General features: G+C 40.9%; 1 protein-coding gene across 1 annotated transcript; it reads right to left on the bottom strand.

The window, feature by feature from the left end:
- Nucleotides 1-20,366: 20,366 nt before the first annotated feature.
- LOC123607047 (olfactory receptor-like protein OLF3) lies at nt 20,367-23,281 on the bottom strand. Its single transcript, XM_045496010.1, has one exon. The coding sequence runs from the start codon at nt 21,614-21,616 to the stop codon at nt 20,663-20,665; it is 954 nt and encodes a 317-aa protein (XP_045351966.1). The 5' UTR covers nt 21,617-23,281; the 3' UTR covers nt 20,367-20,662.
- Nucleotides 23,282-24,646: the final 1,365 nt, after the last annotated feature.

The raw sequence follows: 24,646 nt of genomic DNA, 5'->3' as shown, positions 1-24,646 counted from the left end.
TGGACATTCTAGTACATCCTCGTGGTACTATCTAAGCTCCAAAATTAACAGCCTCACATAAACAGATTTAAAAATCTGAATTTATAGGGGCTCCTGGGTGGCTCAGTAGGTTAAGCATCAGACTTCAGCTCAGGTCATGATCTCACGGTTTGTGAGTTGGAGCCTCACATCAGGGTCTGTGCTGAAGATCAGAGCCTGGAGCCTGTTTCAGATTCTGTATCTCCGTCTCTCTCTGTCCCCTGCCCATGTTCATGCTCTGTTTCTCTCTCTCTCAAAAATAAATAATCATTAAAAAAAAAACTAAATGTAGAAAAAGTTGATGAAGGAAGTATTAGCAACAAAATGGAAAAGAATTAAGATCATCCAAGATCCTTAACACAAAAAGGTGAACTTTCTACCTCTCTTCAAACTTTTGTTTTAGTTTAATTTTGTGCTTATAGAGATTGTGGACTTATATGCTGTTGAATGAAATAATACAAAAGTGACTCTTGTGCCCTTTTTTGAGGTTTCCCCAATGGTAACAACTTACAAAGCTATAGTGCAATATCATAAGATAACATGGTTTTTAACAGGCTATAATTACATAAAGAAATTGTCATAGGATATACTGTGATACTGTGATATTACAATATCACAAGATACTGGCATTGATATAGTCAAGATACCTAATGTTCTATCCCCACAAGAATCCATCATCTTGTCCTTTCATAGCTACGCCCACTTCTATGCCCCTACCCTCTCCTGGACCTCTGGTAATCACTACCTGTTCTCCATAATTTTGGCGATTGAAGAGTTAGATGTTAATAGAATCGAACAGAATATTGCTTCTGGGACTGGGGCTTTTTCACTCAGTGTAATTCTCTAGAGATTCATGCACATTGTTGTATATATCAACAGTTCAATCCCTTTTATTGTTGATGACTATTCTATGGTATGTACATACCACCTTTTGCTTAACCATTCACAGGTTGAAAGACATCCAGATTGTTTCTGGTCTGGAACTATTATCAACAAGGCTGTTATGTTTAGGTTTTTGGATGAGTGTAATGTTCATTTGAATAGGAAAAATCCCCAGAAGTACAATGGCAGGGTTCCATGCTAGTTGTAAATTTAGGTGTTTGGGCTTTTTATTTTATTCTGTTTTTTATGAAACTACCAATCCATTTTCCAAAGTGTCTGCATCATTTTACATTCCTATCATCAACGTATGGATGTCCAGTTTGTCCTCATCCTCATCAACATTTGGTATTATCATGGGGAGGAGCCAAGATGGGGGAACAGCATGGAAGTTATTTGTATGTCTTGCATCCATGAAATACAGCCAGACCAACACTAAACCATCCTACACACCTAGAAAACTGGAGGATTAACACAACAATCTACACAATGTGAACCACAGAATTCAGCAGGTACGCGGCATGGAGAGGTGAACTTGGGGAGCAAGAAGGTGCAGGAAGGGAGGTGCTTTTGTGACCAGAGAGAGGATGGACCCTGGGGCGGGGGTTGGGGGATAATACAGGAAAAGCACCCCTCCCAAAAAGCAGCTGGAGAGAAAGTGGAAAATTGGAAACAGCCACAGGGACTAAACTAAAAAGGGAGAAAGGAGAAAGGAGAGGGTTTAAATTCCATTAAGACTGTAAACAAGGGGAGTGCAAAGCCTGCAACTCCGCAGCTCAATACCTGGTGGTGCTCTAGTGGGAAGGGCAAATGCCCAGGAACAGAGTGAGGTCCAGGAGGTTCTCAGGCCACACGGGGAAAAGCAGTTCCACTGCTGGAAGGACATTTGGTAGAGGCTGTTGAAGCCACCCGGTCCCAGCAGACCCCAGAAAATGGCCACATTCGCTGGTGCTGGATCAAGGTCATTAAGGGTGAAGCCTGGTGCCAGATGTGTGTTGTGATTTTCCATAATCCCTGAAAAGCTGCTGCTACACTATCTTGCAAACTTTTTCTGGAGTGGGCTGGCACCTGGTCACAGTCTCAGGGCACTGGCAGCAGCAGGGTCCAGTGGGCGTTCCTGGGTGCAGCCAACATTCGGCCATTGCTCACTCGGCCATTGCTCGGTGAGACCCTCCCACAGAGGGGAGGAATGGGTCAAACCTGCAGTCCTTCGGAAGTAAGGGGCCAGGGAAAACAGCCGCATCTGAGACAAAATTCGGGAGAGAGGTACTGCCTGAGGCCTGGCCACAGAGAGTGAAAAAGCAGTGAGTGGACAAAAGCTGAAGACAGAGGATGGGTGCACGATTGCCGATCAGGAAGAAGAGACTGGGTAGCTGGGTGGCGCCATTTTCACCGCTCCCACACATGCGCATATGCACCTACAAGCGCCACAACACTCCACCCCAGTAGGCTAGCAGTGCCATCTGGTGGAGAGCGGAGCCATTACACTGAGCCCCGCCCAACTGGGTCAACTTCCCTCTTCAAGAATACAAGTCTTACCGCCGGCTTAGTTTATGGACTAAAAAGCACTACATAGACTGACTTCTAGGGGAAAGTGAAATAATTTCAGTCATACTTCAATCTGTTAGCAAGTCCATCTATTCAATTTTCTTACTTTTTTTTCTTTTTTACATTTCTTTTCTTTTTCTTGAATACAGAAGGAAAAAATTTCATTTTTATTTTCAATTTTTATTAAAAACATTTTTCTTTAATCTTTATTACTATATTTTTTACTTTTGTGTAAATTTTTTCAAATTCTATTTTACTCCCATCATTTTATTTTAGTCTAATTCAGTGTATTCACCTTTTCAAATCTTCAAACGATTTCCTTTTTTTTCCTTTTTCTTTTTTTCTCTTTTTCATTTCATTTCTTTTTCTTGAATGCAGAAAGAGGAAAAATTCATTTTTACATTCAATTTCCTTTAAAAATATTTTTCTTTGATTCGTTTCTACTATATTCTTTACTTGTGTGTATATTTTTTCAAATTCTATTTTACTCCCATCATCTCATTTTAGTCTACTTCAGTGTATTCATTTTATCAAATTCTCAAAATATTTCCCTTTTTTTCTCCCCTTCCCCTTTTTTTCTCTAATCTCAAACCACTTTCAACACCCAGACCACAACACACCTAGGATCTAGCATCATTTATTCAACTTGTGTGTGTGTGTGTGTTTAATTTTTTAATTTTAATATTTTTTTAATTTTAATTTTTTAATTTTAATTTTTCTACCTCATTAATTCCTTTTCTCCCTTCCAAATGACAAAACTAAGGAATTCACCCCCAAAAGAAAGAGCACGAAGAAACAACAGCCAGTGACTTAACCAACACAATACAAGTAAGATGTCTGAACCAGAATTTAGAATCACGATAATAAGAATACTAGCTGGAGTTGAAAATAGACTAGAATCCTTTTCTGCAGAAATAAAGATGTAAAAAATAGGCTGAATGAAATTAAAAATGCTATAACTGAGCTGCAATCATGGATGGATGCAGCGGCAGCAAGAATGGATGCAGCAGAACAGAGAATCAGCGATATAGAGGACAAACTTGTAGAGAATAATGAAGCAGTAAAAAAAGGGGGGAGATTAAGGCAAAAGAGCACAATTTAAGAATTAGAGAAATGAGTGACTCATTAAAAAGGAACAACATCAAAATCATAGGGGTCCCAGAAGAGGAAGAGAGAGAAATAGGGGTAGAAGGGTCATGTGAGCAAATCATAGCAGAAAACTTTCCTAACCTGGAGAAAGACACAGACATCAAAATCCAGGAAGCACAGAGGACCCCCATTAGATTCAACAAAAACCGACCATCAACAAGGCATATCATAGTCAAATTCACGAACACTCAGGCAAGGAGAGAATCATGAAAACAGAAAGGGAAAAAAGTCTCTAACCTACAAGGGAAGACAGATCAGGTGTGTAGCAGACCTATCCACAGAAACTTGGCAGGCCAGAAAGGAGTGGCAGGATATAGTCAGTGTGCTGAATCAGAAAAATAAGCAGCCAAGAATTCTTTATCCAGGAAGGCTGCCATTCAAAATAGAAGGAGAGATAAAAAGTTTCCCAGACAAACAAAAATAAAAGGAGTTTGTGACCACTAAACCAGCCCTGCAAGAGAAATTTTAAGGGGGACTCTCTGAGGGGAGAAAAGATGAATATATACATATATATATATATGTGTACACACACATACACACACACACACACACACACACACACACACACACATATATATATATACCAAAAGCAACAAAGATTGGAAAGGACCAGAGAACACCAGAACCTCCAACTCTACAAGCATCATAATGGCAAAAAATTCACATCTTTCAGGACTCACTCTAAACGTCAGTGGATTCAACGCTCCAATCAAAAGTCAGAGGGTAGGGGCGCCTGGGTGGCTCAGTCAGTTGAGCATCCAACTTTGGCTCAGGTCATGATCTCCCAGTTCATGGATTTAACCCCGCATCAGGCTCTGTGCTGACCACTTTCTCAGAGCCTGGAGCCTGCTTCAGATTCTGTGTCTCCTCCTCTCTCTGCCCCTCCCCCACTCATGTTTTTTCTCACTCTGTTTCTCAAAACTAAATAAACGTAAAAAAAAAAAAAAGACATAGGGTAACAGAATGGATAAGAAAACAAGATCCATCTATATACTATTTACAAGAGACCCACTTTAGACCTAAAGACACCTTCAGATTGAAAGTAAGGGGATGGAGAACCATCTATCATGCTAGTGGTCAACAAAAGCAAGCTGGAGTAGCCATACTTATATCAGACAATCTAGACTTTAAAATAAAGACTGTACCAAGAGATGCAGAAGGGCATTATATCATAATCAAGGGGTCTGTCCACCAAGAAGACCTAACAACTGTAAACATTTAGGTGCCAAATGTGAGAGCACCCAAATATGTAAATCAATTAATCACAAACATAAAGAAACTCATCGATAGTAATACCATAATAGTAGGAGGCTTCAACACCCCACTCACAGCAATGGACAGATCATCTAATCAAAAAATCAACAAGGAAGCAATGCCTTTGAATGACACACTGGGCTAGATGGACTTAACAGATATATTCAGAACATTTCATCCTAAAGCAGCAGAATATACATTCTTCTCCAGTGCACATGGAACGTTCTCCAGAATAGACCATATACTGGGACACAAGTCAGCCCTAAGTAAGTACAAAAAGATCAAGATCATTCCATGCATATTTTCATACCACAATGCTATGAAACTCGAAATCAACCACAAGAAAAAATTTGGAAAGGTAACAACTACTTGGAGATGGAAGAACATCCTACTAAAGGATGAATGGGCCAACCAAGCAGTTAAAGAGGAAATTTAAAAGTATATGGAAGTCAATGAAAATGATAACACCACAACCCAAAACCTCTGGGACGTAGCAAAGGCGGTCATAAGAGGAAAGTATATAGCAATCCAGGCCTTCCTAAAGAAGGAAGAAAGATCTCAGATACACAACCTAACCTTACACCTTGAGGAGCTAGAAAAAGAACAGCAAGTAAAACCCAAAACCAACAGAAGACAGGAAATAATAAAGAGTAGAGCAGAAATTAATGCTATCGAAACCAAGAAAAACAGTAGAACAGATCAATGAAACCAGAAGCTGGTCCTTTGAAAGAATTAACAAAATTGATAAACCTCTAGCCAGTTTGCTCAAAAAGAAAAAGGAAAGGACCCAAGTAAATAAAATCAAGAATGAAAGAGGAGAGATCACAACTAACACAGCAGAAATAAAAATAATAGGAGAATATTATGAGCAATTATATGCCAACAAAATGGGCAATCTGGCAGAAATGGACAACTTCCTAGGAATGGACAACTTCCAAGTTCCCACCAAAACTGAAACAGGAAGAAATAGAAAATTTGAACAGACCCATAACCAGTAAGGAAATCGAATTAGTAATCAAAAACCTGCCAAAAAACAAGAGTCCAGGGCCAGATGGCTTTCCAGGGGAATTCTACCAAACATTCAAGGAAGAGTTAACACCTATTCTCATGAAATGTTCCAAAAAATAGACATGGAAAGAAAACTTCCAAACTCTTTCTATGAAACCTGCATTACCTTGATTCCAAACCGAGACAGAGACTCCACTAAAAAGGAGAACTATAGACCAATTTCCCTGATGAACATGGATGCAAAATCCTCAACAAGATATTAGCCAACTGGATCCAACAATACATTAAAAAATTATTCACCACAACCAAGTGGAATTTGTACCTGGGATGCAGGGCTGGTTCAATCCACAAAAACAATCAACGTGATTCATCACATCAATAAAAGAAAGGACAAGAACCATATGATGCTCTCAATAGATGTGGAGAACAGATACTCAGATCAATGGGACAGAATAGAGAACCCAGAAATGGACTCACAAACGTGTGGCCAACTAATCTTTGACAAAGCAGGAAAGAATATCCAATGCAATAAAGACAGTCTCTTCAGCAAGTGGTGCTGGGAAAGCTGGACAACAACATGCAGAAGAATGAACCTGGACCACTTTCTTACATCATACACTAAAATAAACTCAAAATGGGTGAAAGACCTAAATTTAAGACACGAAGCCATCAAAATCCTCGAGGAGAAAGCAGGCAAAACCCTCTTTGATCTTGGCCACAGCAACTTCTTACTCAATACATCTCTGGAGGCAAGGGAAACAAAAGCAAAAATGAACTACTGGGACCTCATCAAAATAAAAAGCTTCTGCACAGCTTTTTATCCTCCAAAAGAGGATCTCTTTTGCATCGTTGGTGGGAATGCAAGCTGGTGCAGCCACTCTGGAAAACAGTATGGAGGTTCCTCAAAAAAACAAAAATAGAACTACCCTACGACCCAGAAATTGCACTACTAGGCATTTATTCAAGGGATACAGGTGTGCTGTTTCGAAGGGACACATGCACTCCCATGTTTATAGCAGCACTATCAGTAATAGCCAAAGTATGGAAAGAGCCCAAATGTCCATTGACGGATGAATGGATAAAGATGTGGTATATATATATATATATATATATATATATATATATATATACACACACACACACACACACACATACATACATACAGTGGAGGATTACTTGGCGATCAAAAAGAGTGAAATCTTGCCGTTTGCAACTACGTGGATGGAACTGGAGGCTATTATGCTAAGTGAAATTAGTCAGTCAGAGAAAGACAAAAATCATATGACTTCACTCATATGAGGACTTTAAGAGACAAAACAGATGAACATAAGGGAAGGGAAACAAAAAGAATACAAAAACAGGGAGGGGGACAAAACAGAAGAGACTCATAAATATGGAGAACAAACACAGGGTTACTGGAGGGGTTGTGGGAGGGGGGATGGGCTAAATGGGTAAGGGGAATTAAGGAATCTACTCCTGAAATCATTGTTGCACTCTATGCTAATTTGGATGTAAATTTTAAAAAATAAAAAATAAAACAAACAAAAAAAAAAGAAAACATTTATCACTATTTTCATTTAGTTTGCATTTTCCTAATGTTTATAAATGTTGAACATCTTTCTATGTGCTTATTTACCATCTGTTTATCTACTTCAGTAAAATGGATTTTTATGTCACTGGATTGTTTGTTTTTCTACTGTTAAACTTTGAGAATTCCTTGTGTATTCTAGATACTAGTCCACAGCTGAATATGTGGTTTGCAAATATTTTCTTCAGCCTGTACCTTAACCTTTTATCTTCTCAATAGAGTCTTTCTCAGGGTAGAATTTTATAAGCTTGGTGAAATTCAATTTATCATTTTTCACATTGTAACACAGGCTTATGTCACATCTAAGAAAACTTTTCCAATCCCTAGATCGCGTTATTCTCCTATGTTTTTAAAAAATTTATAGTCTTATATTTTATAAGTCTATAATGCTCTGGGGGGGTAACTGTTTCATAATGTGTGAGAAGAAGCTATTCTTGATATACAGATTTTATACATGTTTTGTTAACTTTGCACAAAGTTATCTTATTTTTGAGTTTTTGCATAAGCGCGTTCATGGAGACACTGACCCAGGATGTGATGGCCAACTTCGTACAGAGCCCTCCATGCATGATGACCAAGTATCACAGGGGGTCACACATAGCCACATAACAGTCATAGGCCATCACTATCAGTAGAACAAACTCAATCCCACCCAAGCCCAAGGAGAAAAATAACTGGGCTGCACAGCTCACAAATGGGATTGCTTTATGTTCTATTAGAAGATGCACCAACATCTGGGGGACGATGCTTGTGGCATAAGAGACATCAACAAGGGAGAGGTTGGTGAGAAAGAAGTACATGGGAGTGTGGAGTCGGCTGTCCAGTCTGATCAGAAGGACAATGAGGAAGTTCCCCAGCACTGTCACCATGTACATGATCAAGAAGAGGACAAAGAGGGAGAACCGTGGGGCGCCTGGGTGGCTCAGTCAGTTGAGTGTCCGACTTCGGCTCGGGTCATGATCTCAGTTTGTGAGTTCCAGCCCCACATCAGGCTCTGTACTGACAGCTCGGAGCCTGGAACCTGCTTCGAATTCTGTGTCTCCCTCTTTCTCTGCCCCTCCCCTGCTCGCTCTCTCTCTCTCTCTCTCTCTCTCTCTCAAAAATAAACATTTTTTAAAAAATTTATAAGAAGAAGATGCATATGTCCCAAGCAAGCACTGGACAGGCCAAGGAGAATAAACTCTATCACGCACTTCTGGTTTTCCATTCCATTAAAAATTGTGATAATTATTAATCTGTAGAGAGAGCCAGATATAACAGAAGCTGCTGAATGAAAGAACCATAAAAATAACTTCTTGTGAATACATGTTGTACACCTCTGACTAGGCCTATTCTGAGGTTTCATACCATTCATGATCCAAAATGGCAGGTGTGATCCTAACAGGCACTATATCCACTCTGCATCAGAGTCAGGACAGTACACATAGGGTGGTTTCGGGGCGCCTGGGTGGCTCAGTCGGTTAAGAACATAGGGTGGTCTCAGGGAGACCCAGTGAAAGTCTGAAGATAATGCATTACAATTCCACGAGCTCACATCTTACAAACTTAACCTCAGATTCCAGGGCAAGGAGAGGATGGTAGGTGACAATCATAGGTACAATGATAAACGATGAAGAAAACTTGGTTGGAGAGTTTTTAAAAACTACCTTGCATATATCAACTAGACCCATCTGGATAAAATGGGTGAACTTATTACAAAAGGAACCATTGGGAAAAGTCAGGTCCTTGGAGAAAGATCTGGAATCAGAGAACGTATATTTAAATTTTGATTTTATTGGGGCACCTAAGGGGCTCAGTCGGTTAAGCGTCCAACTTCGGCTCAGGTCATGATCTCGTGGTTTGTGAGTTTGAGCCCCGCTTCGGGCTTGTGCTGACAGCTTAGAGCCTGAAGCCTGCTTCGGATTCTGTGTCTCCCCCTCTCTCTGCCCCTCCCATGGTCATGCTCCGTCTCTCTGTCTCTCAATAATAAATAAACATTATAAAAAAAATTAAATCTGATTTTATCCAGCAACTCTGTTGTTTGGTTCAGTGACAAATTTTATGTATGAAGCAGATAATATTACATGACTCACAAGCACATTTAAGCTGAAATGTAGGAAATGTATGAGGAATGTCCTTGTGAAATATTAGTGACAGTACTGATATAATAGTATGGGTATGAGCACTAACATGACCTAATTTAAAGTTAATATTGGTCAACCTTTATAAACTACTTTTTAAAAAAGGAAATGTGGGGCCCTTGCATGGATCAGTCGGTTAACCCTCTGACTCTTGGTTTCAGCTCGGATCATGATCTCGCAGTTCGTGAGTTCAAGCCCTGCACCGGGCTCTGTGCAGATAGCACAGACCCTGCTTGGGATTCTCTGTCTCCTCTCTCTGCCGCTTCCCCACTCACATGCAATCTCTCTCTCTCAAAAATAAACATTGAAATTTTTTTTTTAAAGGAAATGTATTCACTGATTCCATGGATATAGTTTCTGGATTATAAACTGATGTAAACTATAACAAGTGAAACATTATTTTTCAACATGTTCTACTTTTATCAATCTAACCTACCACCTGATAACATTTTCAGGTGGAAGTATATGTCGCCTGAACAAGAAGATGAACTGAAAAATTCAGACAACGCTGCCGGCTGATATTAAAACCAGGACTGGTTTTTATGTCAATGGGATAGATAAAATTTAGCCTTGGTTTATTCCTGCCTCCATTTATCTATGGCTGTCTTCAACACCTCCTCTATGAATAAAATACTTTCATGCCATCTCTGTAACTCCCTACACCAAGGGAGTAAAATGGTCCATGCTCTAAAACTGACTGCCCTTTCCTCTGCCCATCTTAAAAAGAATCTCAGCAAAGTCAAGATCTTAAGTCAAGTTAAATAGATTTCTAATGATAAATTCTGAGGCAGTAATTTTTGGTAACATTTGTGAACACATGGTATTTTGGAGTCATGGAAATGAGGTGTCTCCAACTCATCTGTCAAAATTTACCTAAACTCTGACCAGTGGACCTTCCAGAAGGGAGCTCCTTCCATGAGTTCCCTACAACTCTGCGGGATGCCTGAGAGGAAGGGGATGGCCCTCAAGTAACATGGCTTTGCAATGTGGTAAAGTGCCCTCTTGGCCTTTTGCCACATCCTCCCCATATTCCTGCTCTAATAGAACTGATAAGGTCTCAAAGAACTATGAGCAACTACTCATCAAGTAAGGCCAGAAACCTGACCCACAGAAAATCAAACAAGCACTGACAGAATTTTCACTATATTGGTGCCATATAGAGAAGATTATTACTTAATGGTTCTCTGGAAATGTCTTCAGTTGCTGTCTTTCCCATTTTAAAGTCATTTTAAAAAATCTATTTTAATGCTTATTAATTTATGAGAGACAGACAGAGCATGAGAGGGGAGGGACAGAGAGAGAGAGAGAGAGGGAGACACAGAATCCAAAGCAGGCTTCAGGTTCCGAGCTGTCAGCACAGTCAGGCGTGGAGCTCTAACTCACTAACCACAAGATCATGACCTGAGCTGAAGTCAGATGCTTAACCCACTGAGCCACCAAGGCTTCCCTAGAATCTTTTTTTTTAATTTTTTAAATGTTATTTATTTTTGACAGAGAGACATAGCACAAGTGGGAGAGGAGCAGAGAAAGAGGGAGGCACAGAATCTGAAGCAGGCTCCAGGCTCTGAGTTGTCAGTACAGAGCCCTACATGGGGCTCGAACTCAGGGACCATGAGATCATGACCTGGGCCAAATCAGACACTCAACAAACTGAGACACTCAGGCGCCCCTAAAGTCATTTTTAATTGCTTTTAGTTTCCATTGCTACTCTATGGACAAACACTCCATATTCAAATAAACTTGCAAACATGAGAGTGTTCAGGGCTTAACACAAGGGTACTTTTTCTATTTGCAACATTCATTGCCACATCTTAGTTTCCTACCCCAGTGAGTGCTTTATTCATTTAAAACTATCTTTTTCCACTTCTTTTGGCTGCCTTCTTCAATAAATTGTCTATTTTATCTCCATTAGAAAGGGAGAATTGTTAGTTCAAACAGACTCAAGAGGTATGCACACTATAGAAGTTTTCCCCAGTATCTCACTTTCCAGAATTATATTTCAGAATAATAATTCTTTCCACTTTTCATGCGAATTCAAAGACTGCAGAGATGGAGAAAACCTTGGACTGGCCCCCAAAATCCAATGTGAAATATAGTGAACCTTGAGGTTGAGCCCACTACCCATATTTCCCCCTACTCATTATAGAGACGATGCCCTGTACCTAAGGGATAAAAATGCTGAAACCTTTTTCTCCTCTGAAAGTCTATGCATATCTTTGCAATCGTCCATCAAGTCTCCGTCATATTGGATTCCTATTTGGAGTCCTCTACAGTCTTAGCTCAGACAAATAAAGTCCTGAATACAAGAGCAGAGGACATGAGGGTGAGTCCTACAACCTACAGATATGTTTTATCTATGACTAGGCCAAATACATAAGAACCATAAATTCACAAACTTGATTATCAATGGAGACGGCACTTTCATTTATAGGAGGATTCACCTGAGCTGTGGCTGAGTATTTAGCTGTTGCATATACTAAATGTACCCATCATGGGCAGGAATACTGGCACCAACCCAACGTTTTCTGTTAACGGTTTTATATCCACAGAAGTCAACAAGTTTTCTACTTCCCATCTGGATTTGGTGCCTGGCATTTCACATAATAAGCAATTATTGACCCTCAGTTTCTCCAATATGTGCGATACTCAAACCACCTTGATGACATATTTTATCATGATTTCACCCGGTAAATGCTCAGCTTCTTTGTAGGTCTTGTCCCCAGTGGGGAGTCTATGGCAGTACAATTCCCTCAGTCTGCTATGTCCCCACAGTGCAATCCCTACAGCCCAATCTAGAGGAACTAACCCCAAAAATGAGAGTCAGGAGACCTCACTTCTAGTCCCAGTTCACATTCAGAGTGTTGTAGGACTTGGAACAATCCACTTAACTATCTTACATTTCCATTTCTAACACTGAAAGGAAAATAAAATTACTTGGTATACATATACTTTGGGAAGATTGAGAAAAGAGACTTTATATTATTAATAATTTATCTTTTTGGAAATGTAATAAACACCTACTACATTTTCATGAATGTAATACTTATCATTTTACAAATCTGGACTTTTCCCTTAGGTTCTCCCAAAATATGATGCAGAACTCATCACTAGCCTCTTCAGTTTTAAATATGAATCATTCTCTTCTGCATCCCCACCATTACACGCTTTCTTGTTGTCACTACATCGTGCAGAAGAGAAAACCCTTGGAACAGAAATGTACCTGAGCCCAGCATCGGGAAGGCAGAAACATTTTACTACATTTGCCATCTTATTCATGGTGGGAAGATTGGAGTATCCGTGGGTCACATCCCTGATCCAAAGACCCTAACAAGTCAGAGCTGTTCTACTTCTGCCCCTCTAGACACCTCTGCACACACCCACCCTCTGCTGGTGCCTCCGTTAGCGCTCTCAAGCGTTGATTAGTGCCTAACACACAGGCGTGTCCACTTTCGTCCAAGTTTATGTTGGTTTCTACAGAATGCTTCCCTCCAACAAAGCCATGGGCCAGACCGATGAAGAGTTCCAGACTCCTCGGGCTCCTGGCTAAGGTCTCACCTGGGACTAGTTTCGATTGTGAGGGAAACAGCTACGAGAAATTCACAGGGGTCCCACTTTCGGCTCCAATGCAAAGCTAATGAGGTGCAGCAGTGTTTGAACTAGCAACATGGGGCGGACAGACTCCCCTCAGGAGCTTCATTCATTAGAGTGTCCATGGCTGACAGCACTCCCACTTCTCAAGGTCAGGGCCTCCATGTTGCCCTTCTTCTCCCCATAAAGCCTGTTCTTCTCCATCCTCTTCAAACTCTAACAATCCCCTAAAGCAAAGGTCATTCTAAAAAGCCAAAGATGACAGCTTACTGAGGGTTCAGAATATTCTCCTGTAGCCCCAACCTGACATTTAGCACTCATGCCCCCTTTTTACTGAGCAGTGACTAGGTCTGCAACCACACCTGGTGAGGAAAAAATCAGTTATCCCCTTGGGCTCCAAGATACCCTCATTTCTTCTTCTGAACACAGGAGCATTGTCCTCACTCCCCTGACATGTGTGCAAAGAGCCCCCTGGGCCTGCGGCAAGCTTTGCAGGGAGGGACGCACACCCGAGTACATCTCTCACGGTACTATTCAAGTTCCAAAAATAATAGCGCTGTAGAAACAGATTTAATGCTCCAAATAGGATCTACAAACATAGAGTCTTATGGTCTCCAGGAAAAAAAAAGGGGGGGGGATCCAAAGTCATTAATAATCAATCTCCCTGTCAGCAAATCCTTTGTCCCTTCCTCTCTCAGTCAAATACCCAGTCCCTCTCAGCACCACCATTTACATATCCACACACTTACCTGCTGTCCACAACCACCCCCCCCCCGATGCTCACTCAGCCATCTGCTTGTCTGCTCAGCCACCCACCTAGGCATCCCCTCAGCACCTACATGCCACCTCACCTACTTCCCTAACGTCCAGGAGTTACCTCCCAGGCATCCTCTCTTCTCTTCCATGTGGGCGTCATCCTGCTTGTCCACTCATTCTGCCATGTTATCATAACGCCTGACGCCACAGCACCCGTGACTTTGACAATGCTGCTGTGATCATCCAAGCAATAGAAAGGAAAGTAGAGATGCTTCTCTTTCCTCACCTGAGTTTCTGCACTCCCACAGAACTGACAGAATTGGTGGGATACTTTGAGGAAAGATGGAAACATTCCATGGTTGGGAGAGCTGTAGTCACTGAACCCAGACGTTCACATCACTGCTGTTTTTCTCTACTCATCTGTAGAAAACAAAGGAAACTCTCAAATTCCAAGCGTTGTAAGGACCCAACAGCACTCTCAGTCACTACTGCTCCTAACCTGGGGACCTTCCTAGTCATTCAACCTCTATCACTCAGCAAGTTATACCAACTTGGACTGCAAACATTTGTGGCGTGGAGGCACCTAGGTGGCTCAGTTGGTTAAGCATCCAACTCTTGGTTTCAGCTCAAGTGATGATCTCACAGTTTGTGAGTTCAAGACTTGAATTGGCCTCTGCCATGCTGGTGCAGACCCTGCTTGGGATTCTCCCTCTCTCTCTGCCCCTCCCCAGCTTGTACTCTCTCTCTCTCCCTTTCTCTCTCTCTCTCTCAAAATAAATAAAACTTAAAAAAAATTGTGGCATGGTGCCTTCCTTTCCATTCTTTTTTTTTAATTTTTTTAACGTTTATTTATTTTGAGACAGACAAAGACAGAGCATGAATAGGGGAGGGGCAGAGAGAGAGGGAGACACAGAATCTGAAGCAGGCTCCAGGCTCTGAGCTGTCAGCATGGAGCCCGACATGGGGCTCAAACTCACAGACCGCGAGTTCATAACCTGAGCCGAAGTCGGATGCTTAACCGACTGAGCCACCCAGGCGCCCCTCTTTCCATTCTTAATGTTGCTGACTGTTATTGTCTTGTATTTGTACCAAAGCCAAGTAATTCAGTGCATTTCAAAGTGATAGCCTTCATTCGACCCAGGCTCACTGAATCAGAAACTACACAGGAAGGTCAGCAAACTGTGGCTTAATGAACCTTTCAGGTGTTTCTAGTATAATAAGTTTGAAAATGCCTGGAACAATTTATTCTGTAAACCAGTGTCTTGTTAATCCTTCATTATAACACTTTATTTTACCATTACCCACTTCACAAATATTTGGTTTATAATCTCCAGTGACTTGAATGCCACATCTCAACCAACTGAGAGAGAAGAGGTTCAAAGTCAACCAGAATTTCAATTTTCCCCACTTCTCTCCCCTGTGAGCCCCCACTCATCCTACAATTCCTGCTGTTCCCCAAACAGGAAATGCTCTCCTCTGCCCAGAAAGGTCATCTCTAGGGTCAGCTTAGGAATTGAAATAGTTCTTTCAAGAAGCATTTGTGACAGACATAATAATATATACTATCAATGTGTAGGCTTGGTTTGCAAGGTAAACATGAATATAACAAAGTATTTGCTCCAAACGCTATGCATATAATTTGGGTAAGCTGCTTTCAGAGGAGCAGTTTATTTGACTTAAATTCCTGGCCTTAAAAATCATTATTTGCCATTGAATATTTTGCTTACCTGTAAATTATTACTCCCATCTCCCACTTATACTTTGTCTTTTAAAACATGCCTTTAAAAGTAAGTAAAGGGGCGCCTGGGTGGCGCAGTCGGTTAAGCGTCCGACTTCAGCCAGGTCACGATCTCGCGGTCCGTGAGTTCCAGCCCCTCGTCGGGCTCTGGGCTGATGGCTCAGAGCCTGGAGCCTGTTTCCGATTCTGTGTCTCCCTCTCTCTCTGCCCCTCCCCCGTTCATGCTCTGTCTCTCTCTGTCCCAAAAATAAACGTTGAAAAAAAAAAATTAAAAAAAAATAAATAAAAAAAAAATAAAAGTAAGTGAAAATGACTTCAGCCTCATAATATAGTTTGAAGTATAGAATTATGATGCCTCCAGTTTCACTGTTCTTTTTCAGGATTGTGTTAGCAATTCAGGGTCTTTTGTGGTTTCCTACAAATTTCAGGATTGTTTGTTCTAGCTCTGTAAAAAATGCTGGTGGTATTTTGACAGGGATTGCATTAAATGGGTAGATTGCTTTGCATAGTGTAGACATTTTAACAATATTTGTTCTTCTAATCCTTGAAGATGGAATGTTTTTCCATTATTTTGTGTCATCTCCAACTTCTTTCATAAGTGTTACTTTTCAGAATACAGTTCTTTTACCTCTTTGATTAGGTTTACTCCTACGTATCTTATGATTTTTGACACAGTTGTAAATGGGATCAATTCCCTGATTTTTCTTTCTGCAGCTTCATTATGGTATACAGAAATGCAACAGATTTCTGTACATTGATTTTATATCCTACAACTTTGCTGAATTTGTGTTCCAGTAATTTTCTGGTAGAGTCTTTTGAGTTTTCTACATAATCATATCGTCTGCGAATAGTGAAAGCTTGACTTCTTCCTTGCCACTTTGGATGCCTTTTCTTTCTTTTTGTTGTCTGATTGCTGAGGCTAGGACTTCCAGTACTATGTTAAATGACAGTGGTAAGAGTGGACATCCCTGTCTTATTCCTGACCTTAGAGGAAAGCTCTCAGTTTTTCTCCATTTAAAATGTTATTAGCTGTGGGTCTTTCATATATGACCATTATGATGTTGACGTATGTTCCCTCTATCCCTACTTTGTGGAGGGTTTCTATCAAGAATGAATGCTGTATTTTGTCAAATGCTTTTTCTGCATCTATCGATGGGATCATGTGGTTCTTATCCTTTCTTTTATTAATGTGGTATATCATGTTGATTGATTTGTGAATACTGAACCAGCCCTACAGCCTAGGAGTAAATCCCACTGGATCGTGGTGAATAAATCTTTTAATGTACTGTTGGATTTGATTTGCTAGTATCTTTTTTTAATTTTTTATTTTTATATTTGAGAGAGAGAGCACGAGCAGGGCAGAGGCAGAGAGACGGAGACAGAATCTGAAGCAGGCTCCAGGCTCTGAGCTGTCAGCACAGAGCCCAATGCAGGACTCGAACCCACCAACCCTGACATCATGACCTGAGCCGAAGTCGGACGCTTAACTGACTGAGGCACCCAGGCACCCCTTGATTTGCTAGTGTCTTATTGAGAATTTTTGCATCCATGTTCATCAGGGATAAGGTCTGTAATTCTCTTCTTCAGTGGGGTCTTCGTTTGGTTTTTTTGAATTAAGGTAATACTGACCTCATAGAACAAATTTGGAAGTTTTCCTTCCATTTCTATTTTTTGGAACAGTGTAAGAAGAATAGGTATTAACTCTGTTTTGTGTGTGTGTGTGTGTGTGTGTGTGTGTGTGTGTGTGTGTGTGTGTGTTTTATTTTAGAGACAACAGGGGAGAGGGACAGAGGGAGAGAAAGAGAGAGAGAGAATCTCAAGCAGGCTCCACGCTCAGCATAGAGCCTGAGGCAGAGCCTGATCCCATGACCCTGGGATCACTACCTGAGACAAAATCAAGAGTTGGATGCTTACCCAACTCAGCCACCCACATGACCCAACTATTCTTTAAATGTCTAGTAAAATTCCCCTGGGAAGTCATCTGGACCTGGACTTTTGTTTTTTGGGAGATTTTCGGTTACTGATTCAATTTCTTTACTGGTTATCAGTCTATTCAAATTTTGTATTTCTTCTTGTTTCAGTTTTGGTAGTTTGTATGTTTCTAGGAATGTATCCATTTCTTCCAGATTGCCTAGTTTGTTGACATATAATTTTTCATAACATTTTCTTATAATTGTTTGTATTTCCATGATGTTGGTTATGATCTCTGCTCTTTCATTTGTGATTTTATTTATTTGGGTTCTTTCTTTCTCTTTTCTTTTTGATAAGTCCGGCTAGGGAGTTATCAGTCTTATTATTCGTGGGGCACTGGCTGGCTCAGTCAGTGAAGCATGCAGCTCTTGACCTCAGGGTTGTGATTATGAGCCCACATTGGGTGTGGAGATTACTTAGAAATAAAATATTTTTAGAAAATTTTATTAATTCATTCAAAGAAACAGCTCTTAGTTTTACTGATCTTTTCTACTGTTTTTTGTTTGTTTTTTCTATATCATTTATTTCTGTTCTAATCTTTGTAATTTCCCTTCCTCTGCTGGTGTTAGATTTTATTTGATGTTCCTTTTCTAGCTCCTTTAAGTGTAAGGTTAGAGTGGGTATTTAAGACTTTTCTGGCTTCTTGAGGTAGGCTTGTGTTGCTATATATTTCCATCTTCTTACCGCCTTTGCCGCATCCCAAAGGTTTTGGACTGTTGTGTTTTCACTTTCACTTGCTTCCATATATTTTTTAATTTCTTCTTTAATTTCCTGGTTAACCCATTCATTCTTTAGTAGGATGTTCTTTAACCTCCATGTATTTGTGGTCTTTCCAAATTTTTTCTTATGGTTGACTTCAAGTTTCATAACACTGTGGTCTGAAAATATGCATGGTATGATTGCAGTCTTTTTATACTTGTTGAGGCCTGATCTATGGCCCAGTATGTGATCTATTGTGGAGAATGTTCCATGTGCACTCAAAAAGAATACGTATTCTGCTGCTTTAGGATGAAATGCTCTGAATATATTATACATATTATATTATATATATTTATATATATTTATATAAAGACCACTTATGAGCTGACTCAGCTGAGCTGAGGAACCACCAGTGAGTCTGGAAGCAGAAAGGCAGATTCAGAGAAGTCACCTGTGTGCTGCCCTTGAAGGTGGGGGGAGGGACAGCAAAGGCATGGAGGCAGGGGGAAGGCGCAGGGATCCTGCGGTGGACAGTGAAGCATCCCGAACATTTCAGCATCTGGATACAGCATCTCCACATACTTTCCTCCTTTGTGTGTCATGTGTATATTCGTATTTTTGACTAATTTTCTTCTCCTTCAACTCTTTTCCTACTACTTTATATAGGGCTGCCCATGGTGGTAAATGTTACACTTTACTCCATGGTTTACATAATATTTAGACCAAGATAATGACATTTTAGAGGAGGTATGAGGTCCATGTAGGAATTGCAATCTGGGAGAAGATGTAATGTCTCTCTAAAATCTCTTTTAAATCATGTAATTTGGCTTAACTTTTCTCCTTCGTTCAGATTCCTCTAATGTCTCAATAGTACTGCTAGAGAGGTCAGCCAGCTGGTCCCCTGGCCTCTAAGCTCTTCTTCCGCTGAATCATTGCCATGGCGATAATTCTAAAATGTAAATTTTATCAGGTCATATCCCTGCTTAAAAATATTTGCCAGCTCCACATTGCTATTGAGTAAATCTAAAATATAATATGGCATTCAATGCCCTCTGTGATCTGAACCTTCTTCACATGCCTGCTTCATCCTCACCATTTCCTCATCTTCTCTGTCCTGCAAGCATGGCTCCAGGGAATTTTTGAACTCTGTGCTCTTGTCAAGCTCTGTATTTTTCACTGGTTTCCCTCTGTTTGGGTTGTTATCATTTCAGTAACTTGTACTCACTTTCCTCATCTAAACAAGGAACATTTCTTGTCCTTTCATATAGGAAGACTTCTGGACTCACCCCAAAGTCTTACTCTCCTTGACTATTCCACCTCATTAGTTTACGAAGACCAACTAGGGGTCCTGCCATGTGAGGGAGGAGGAATGGGAGAAAGTGTTCAAAACAGAGACTAGAGGAAAACACTGCACAGGTATCCGGATTCAATGAATGCATATAAAGTTCTCTTATCTTTCATTGGCTTTGGCTGAGGAATCTGTCCTTTCTAAGATTAACTACATCTTTTATATTTATACATTATCTCAAATTTTGTGTGCTAATTCTATGGTTAAAGTCTAGGAAGAGAGTTAATACTTATTTCAGAAATGGGATGGTTTTAACATTTAAATGGCACCCTCGTATATGTAGTTAAACTCTTCTCTAACTGTATTAGGTGGTGCCCCAAATGTGGCATATCCTTGGCCCGTAGTAGCCTCATCTAAATACCTTTAGTTGTATTCCTATCACTGCAAAACAAGACCTTCAGTTGATGCTCCTCCACTGAGGTACCTTCATCAGGCAGACGAGATGCTGTGAGCACATGTAGCAGGTCCAGCACAAAGCCATCTGAACAGCCATGAGAGCATCTCTCTCTTCAGAACAACAACTCACACAATTACTGAATGTAGATACAAATGCTGCTCAGTAATTTGAGTCTTAAATGTGAAAATGCTCTTGTTACCAATGAAAACACAATAACTTTATATAAAATTTGAATGAATAAGAACCAATGGTCCAAAGTAAGATTCATGAATAGGTCCACAATTACAAACCGTGTGACACATCAAAACAGCAAACTGTACTTTTTGTTCATTACTGCCAGGACATATGAATGGAGATTGAGTAAGGGTGGGAAGTTCCATTACCACAGTGCTTAACTCCACTGAACATGATGTTGTGACATAAACATACACCCACAGCCCACACCCCAACCCACCCTCCAGCCTCCTACCCAGCATCACCAGTACATGTGTCAGCATCCCCTTCCTGGTTTCCAGGGCAATGCAGGTGATGCCTGCCATATCTAGTTAAGTGAAAGAATTCACAGGCAAAGCTCTTTTCTCTAGCTAATGCTCAGGATTCATCAAGTTGCCAGTTTTGATGTTAATCCAGATAACTGCCCTAGTAGTTTCTGCCAGGCACCCTTCACCTCCTTATTCCTTATGCTATAAATCATGGGATTCAGCACGGGCATCAAAATGGCATAGAAGACAGAAATCAACTTCTCCTGAAGGATAGAAGGACTGGAGCGGGGCTGGATGTAGGTGAAAATGGTCATGCCATAGCACAGTACGACCACTGTGAGGTGAGACGCACAGGTGTGGAAGGCTTTCTTTCTTCCCTCTGTGGACTGGATCTTCAGGATGGTGGAGATGATCTGGATGTAGGACAAGAGGACCAGGCAGAAGGGTGTCATCAGCAAGACAATGCTAGAAACCATGATCGCGATCTCATTGGAGGAGGTGTCCACACAGGCCAGTCTGACCACAGCTAGGAGTTCACAGGATATGTGATCAATATACTTGTTTGCACACATGGGCAGCTGAAAGGTGATGATGGTCTGCATGAGAGAGTTGAGAGAACCACTGACCCAGGATGTGATGGCCAACCTAGTACAGAGCCCTCCATGCATGATGACCGAGTATCGCAGGGGGTCGCACACAGCCACATAGCGGTCGTAGGCCATCACTGCCAGTAGAACAAACTCAATCCCACCCAAGCCCAAGGAGAAAAATAACTGGGCTGCACAGCTCACAAATGGGATTGCTTTATGTTCTGCAAGAAAATGTGCCAGCATCTGAGGAACAATACTTGTGGCATAAGAGACATCAACAAGGGAGAGGTTGGTGAGAAAGAAGTACATGGGAGTGTGGAGTCGGCTGTCCAGTCTGATCAGAAGGACAATGAGGAAGTTCCCCAGAACCGTCACCAAGTACATGATCAAGAAGAGGACAAAGAGGGAGACCCGTGTGTCCCAGTCACTGGACAGGCCGAGGAGAATAAACTCTCTCACCCATGTCTGGTTATTTGTTTCCATTAAAAAATGTGAAGATTATTAGTCTGCAGAGAGTCAGAGAGAACAGAAACTGTTGAATGAAAGAACCATAAGAATAACTTATTCTTAAAAGAATGCAATCCTAATGATATGCCATAGCTAGATATGTTCAATCACATGGGCCAAGTTGATACACTTGATCCCCTGTATCTACTCTCCATAAGAGAGGAAACATAAGGATGTGATGTGGTCTCAGGGAGTCAAGTAAAGTCTGGAGAGAAAGCAGTGCAATTCTGGAAGTTCTATATCTCTCCAGTTTACCCAAGTTTCCAGGGCAGGGGAGAACTGTAGATGACCATGGGAAGTAAAATAAGCAATGATGGTAAGCATGGGTCAACATTCAAGCACAACCCTACATGTGTCTGGTGCACAAAACATGACGAAATGTATAAATAAATTGCCAAAGAAAAAAGATTTGGAAGAGGCAGATACAGACTGCAAATAAGGCTGGCATCATGGAAAAATCTGGAATTAAAGAACTTGAATATGAAACCTGTTTTCATGATTTACCAGATATAAGATTGAGTTAAGCATTTAAACTCTTACATACAAATGGGCAATGTTGTGTAACTTACAAGTATGTTTAAGCGCAAGTGTGGATAACTATGGGGAAAGTACTTCATAACCTCTCCTTGGGAGTAGTGCAATTCTCTGTTTATCAGTATAAGTTGTAGCAGGAGCTCCAGGCTGGAGAAACAGACTAACAAGTGCTGTGCTCGCCTCTTCTGGCCTATCCACGATTTCAGACAAAACAGGAAGCAACACCTTTAGTAGACTGAAATCTACCAGGTGGGGAAATATGGGTCTTTTGAGAATTTGGTGTCTTTGGTCTTTGGAAGGAGAAGAGTGGTCATTGTATCTTATTCTTTCCTTTTATTTTGCTACCCTTCGTTTCCCACTCGTTCTGACTTACTCTTCCTATTTTTCTACAACTCTGGCCCTTGTGTATGGTCTCAGTAAAAAGGACAGTATGGAAATGGTTGCTTTAGCTTTCTAGTATAAAAAGAGGGAGAGAAAACAAATCTGTTAACTTTAGTTGACTCTATAGCAGATCTGCATAGGAAGTAGACATTTGTTTTTGATTAATTTGGCAAATATCTCTAAGTGCCATCTTGGCCAGATGCTGGGAATTCAAGGGCAGTATTATACTTCCTTGTGCTCCGAATGCTCAAGGGGAAGAAACAGGCACAGAACAGATTGTCATTTCCATCACTGTACCCCTGTTGCATGTGCGAGCTGCCTGGACATCAAGCCAGCCCATGACTCACTCTGCTCCTCTTGCCCACCCCGCACAGCTCTCTACTACAGCCCTTGTCTTGTGACAAATGATTGACAGTGTTGGATCCTAGAGAAAGTGGGACCTGTAGAGCCCGGAAGTTTTTGCCTTAAATCTGTTCTCTTCTGCTTCCTGGAGGCTAGAGCAAGCTACTGACCTCTCTTAGCTTTATATTTCTTAATTTGTAAAATGTGGGAAATTTTGGCCAACTGAAAGGATCATTGGTGAACTCAAATGTTTGGAAGATCTACGGTCAGTCCAATAGTGACTGGATAGGCAGGGGCCCAGCAGTCAATGAGGACACTTGGTCGACCTTTCATTTCACATTGATCACATTTGGGCTCTAATTCCCCTTTCTACCAACCAGGGTTTCTCTTACTTCTGGTTAATTCCTTTTCCCTCATTATAAAAACCCAATTTTGGGGGAGCCTGGGTGGCTCAGTCGGTTGGGTGTCCGACTTCGGCTCAGGTCATGATCTCACAGCTCGTGAGTTCGAGCCCCGTGTCGGGCTCTGTGCTGACAGCTCAGAGCCTGGAGCCTGCTTCAGATTCTGTGTCTCCCTCCCTCTCTCTCTCTACCCTCCTCCACTCATGCTCTGTCTCTTTCTGTCTCAAAAATAAATAAACATTAAACAATTTTTTAAAAATTGGGGGGGAGAGACTCTGTGCTACATAATTATCATTCTGATTCTCTCTTCCTTTTCACATCCAGAGTTCTGAAATGATTGGTGTCTAATTGCAGGGTTTATTTCCTCATAACATTCATCCTTTAAGCCATGGAAATCTGGCTTCCATCTTCACTAATCCATAGATATTGCCCTCTTGAAGGGCACTCATAGCTTTCTTTCTTTCTTTTTTTTTTAATTTAATTTAGTTAACATGCAATGTAGTCTTGGTTTCAGGACTGGAACTCATGGCTTTCTAATCATCAGATTGATGGAATTTATTCTACGTTACTTCTTTACTGTTTAAATAATTGAACTATTTGTTCCTTCACACTCTGAACTCTGTGATGCTCTTCTGTCCTGATTTTCTCCCCATCTAACATTTTTGTCTGTAGTCTTGGATACGTATTTTAAATTCTCCTGCTGCATTACTGTGAGAATCTTCCAAGATTCTGTGCACAGAATGTGTGCTTTTCTTTCTACAGCTCGTCCTTGGAGGACTCGTCTAAAACTATAATCATTGTTTTCAACTCAGGATCTTCCAACTCAAGCCCACGATGATCTCCTAGACATCTCTGCAAAGTCCAGATGCTTCTCCAACAGCTTAATGAATGATTCCTAAATATCCCACCAATGATTCAGCTCATCTCTCCACAGCCTGTACACCATCCAAACTCCTTTATCTCAAGCAATACACTGCAATTCTCTCTCTCCCAGGACATCATGTTTAGTTTTTTCTTCTTCCTTACACCCCACAGAACAAATCCTCTTCTTTCATTCTGTATTTATGAATCCCTCACCTCTCCCTTGGACTTCATTCACACTGATAAAATACCACCACTGTGTTATCACCCTCCATCCGGTAAGCACAAAACTTCCTTTTGAATCTCACTGATCCAGCCTGCACCCAGTCCTGCTAATACTTAAATAATTTTCATGGATACATCAGCTAGTGACTTTTAACTCATCAAACAGCATATATATTTCTCAAGTCTGTTGCCTTTGTTTTTAAGATTTTAAAATGTAATTAATTGATATCCAAATATGTTTGCTTTCTACAATGATAGAGTC

Source organism: Leopardus geoffroyi, chromosome A2 (genome assembly GCF_018350155.1).
Source record: "Leopardus geoffroyi isolate Oge1 chromosome A2, O.geoffroyi_Oge1_pat1.0, whole genome shotgun sequence".
NCBI lineage: Eukaryota > Metazoa > Chordata > Mammalia > Carnivora > Felidae > Leopardus > Leopardus geoffroyi.
Note: the sequence above shows the minus strand (reverse complement) of the source record. Positions and strands in the feature narration are given on the sequence as shown.